This window comes from Etheostoma spectabile, unplaced genomic scaffold (assembly GCF_008692095.1).
Source record: "Etheostoma spectabile isolate EspeVRDwgs_2016 unplaced genomic scaffold, UIUC_Espe_1.0 scaffold546, whole genome shotgun sequence".
Taxonomy (NCBI): domain Eukaryota; kingdom Metazoa; phylum Chordata; class Actinopteri; order Perciformes; family Percidae; genus Etheostoma; species Etheostoma spectabile.
In genome coordinates this window covers 260146-263075 of record NW_022605626.1, presented here as the reverse complement: position 1 = coordinate 263075, position 2930 = coordinate 260146, and the positions used below count along the sequence as shown (strand labels likewise).

The 2930-nt window shown below is 42.1% G+C and overlaps 1 protein-coding gene across 5 annotated transcripts in view; it reads right to left on the bottom strand.

The window, feature by feature from the left end:
• Window positions 1–2930, bottom strand: part of nek6 (NIMA-related kinase 6) — a 15451-nt gene that overhangs the window by 7076 nt on the left and 5445 nt on the right. For 4 of the 5 annotated variants that reach the window (XM_032511927.1, XM_032511923.1, XM_032511924.1 and 1 more), the window contains exon 3: window positions 111–197. In XM_032511927.1, coding sequence (XP_032367818.1) covers window positions 111–188 — 78 coding nt within the window. In that variant the 5' untranslated portion in view covers window positions 189–197. Of the gene's footprint in view, window positions 1–110; window positions 208–2930 lie in introns of all 5 variants that reach the window. The other variant, XM_032511925.1, reaches the window with a different exon arrangement.

Below are 2930 nucleotides of genomic sequence, written 5' to 3'. Positions count from 1 at the left end.
GGGGGCTGTGTTGACATCTATCTTATGGAACCCTAACCCAAGCACGTTTAGTTTTTCTCCATCATCAGCACTGTCAACAGAACCAATAATACAGTGCTTAAAACCCTTACCTGCCCCTCCTGACCAGGGGCTTTGTACAGATTGTTGTGGTTGTCCCAGGCGGGCTGCTTGATGTTCTGAGCCTCCATTGTAGCACACTGTGCCCTCCTGTAACACAGGAGAAATCAGCCTTTACTGACATCCATAGACAAGTTTAGGTTGAGTGTGGTTAAAGTGGCTGAGTTACATTACAGTTTTAACCTAACCACTAACACATTATGCCTTTTAAATAACTGAATCAGATTTTTTCAGAAGTGTGAGTTGTTTTCTACATTAATGGTCCCCTTGTGCTTGTCATATTGCTCATTTTGGACGCAACATTTTATCACAAACCTATCCCATAAAGACACACTACCCCACCTAACCCTCACCTTAACCACTTATTAACAGTTTGACATTTGCGCTGTAGCACTCACATTTTCTAAAGAAGAAGAAGAGGGATTCTGTGGAGTTACTTTTGCCAAGTTCTGAAGTATTTATAACTTGTTTTGAAAATGTCTAAGATAAGGCAAGTTGACACTTGCTCCCGTTCCTGAAACCATTATTGCCCCCAACTCCCCCCCATCTCTGCTGAGTCAGCTTTAAGTATTTAGCTGAGTGAACATGTGCTAACTTGCCCCCACCTCAGCTCTACTAAGCATTACAATGTTAGCATGACTAGGTTAGAGCACAGGGACACATCTGAGCTGCATGCACATGGCAGCCAGCTGCTGTTCATGAGGACTGTGTTGGCTTCAAGGCCTTAAAATCTCACTCTATATCTCTCGCATATAGCTGTCTGACTCACACACCAAAGGAATCAACACTCTAGTGGCTCAGATTTATCATTTCTGTCTGAATTCTCAATTTCTAGTCATAGTTCCATTATCTTTATTGTGACAATGCCTCTGCCAGAAACTGTAACACTTAAAACAGAGTTCTGTTTCAAGAGAGAGAAAGATCAACATGGTGGATACCTAAAGATACAGAGCCCATACGTGGGTCCTAGAAATGCAGTATTCTGTACTGCTGGAACACAGTATTGGAGACGTTCTAATCCTTCATAATCCAATATCATCATTATTGCACACCCCTACTTGATCTTGTGGTAATGAGTGGGTCTCTGTTCATTATAATGTGGCCTAGACCTACTCTGTACTCTGTAAAGTGTCCTGAGATAACTTCTGTTTTTGACACTATAAATAAAACTGAATTAAATTGAAGTTGAGGCTTGATTCATAATTGGCATAGGGAGCAATATAACATTAATTACACAATAACACATTGAATCAGTAATCCAGAACAACAAGCATGAATTCATCAACTCAAAGCAATCCTCACACGTATCTTAACATTGTCATGTGATGGAGTCATGTGATTGGCTGGACAGAGATGATGGCTTAGGGTCTAGCTCCTGTCCAAAATTTGTCAAATAGTTGTTTTATATGGAGAAACAGAAAAGCTACTTCGAGCCACAAGGACAAAAAGCTAACTGCTATCTATGCTCAGCTAGAGTCTCTGGCTGCAAGCCGGGGCTCTATCAGAGCTGATGTCGACAACCCAAAAACCACCGTGGAAAGAAACGTAAGTACTCCTGACAGTCATGGCCACGCTTTACAAGAGCTGGAGGTGATGCTAGCAGACATGGAGGACAGAAACCGGAGCTGCAACATCCACATCGTCGGGCTGGAAGAGGGACTAGAAGGTGCTAATGCTATCCAGTATCTCTTACGCTCACTGCCTAAGTGGTTCCCAAATCTAGCAGATGTTCAGATAGAGATCATGAGAGCCCACCGAATCTACAGTGATAGCCCAAAGAAGAACACCACTACCAGTAGCACACTGATGTTCAACGTACTCCACTACACAACCAGGCAGACGATCCTACAAGCTGCGTGGAGATCTCAGCTGGTCATTCAGGGCCGGAAAAGTAGCGTCACCCTGGATTACAGCAACTTCACGTTCAAGTAGCGGCAAGCCTTCTATCAAACCATGGATTCAGCACGTATCAAAGGTCTGGATTTGTTCCTGCTTTATCTGGCAACACTGAAGATCAGGGAAGGCGCCCAGTTCAGAGCTTTTGCGTGGCTATTGTTGTCAAACGGAACCTCCCAGTTAAAGTGTCCTCTTGGTCATATGAGACAGGCTGGATGGTCATCTCCACAACAGAGTTTGCATTTGTGTCAGCTTATGCACCAAATGTTTTTGATGGCAACTTCTATAATATGCTCACTAATCGAGTTTTATTGTTGGTATAGAATTCAATGCTGTGTGGGACCCTAATATTGATCAGTCGAACGCTAAGGCCACTAGAAACCAGGGTCAAGCTACAAATGCTCTGAAATCATAACCTTCTCGCTATGAAGTTAAGATTATTTATTATTTATTAGATGATTATTTTGCAGATATTCCTGCTATTAAATCCTTGGATGGTAATATTAGAACTGACCCTGTCGGAATAAATGAATCCTTTCAGACATTTTATTCCAATCTGTATGAATCTGGCGTTACGTTGGATAAATCCCCTTGTGACAGCTGGTTAAATCAGCTTGACTTGCCTCAGTTATCAGCAGAGGAATCACCTAGCTTGGACAAATTAATTTCTATTGAAGACTTAAGATGGCAGTACACAATATGAAGAAAGGAAAATCACCAGGCTCTGATGGGATTCTCCCTGATTTCTATGCTACTTTTTGGGAACAGCTGGGCCCTTTCCTTCTTGACATGATTAACTTCTATATTGAAAAGGGTGAATTCTCAAGGTATCTTAACACAGTCTTAATTTCCTTACTCTTGAAAAAGGATAAGGATCGTACAAAGTGTTGTAGCTATCAGCCTCTGAGCCTGCTTAA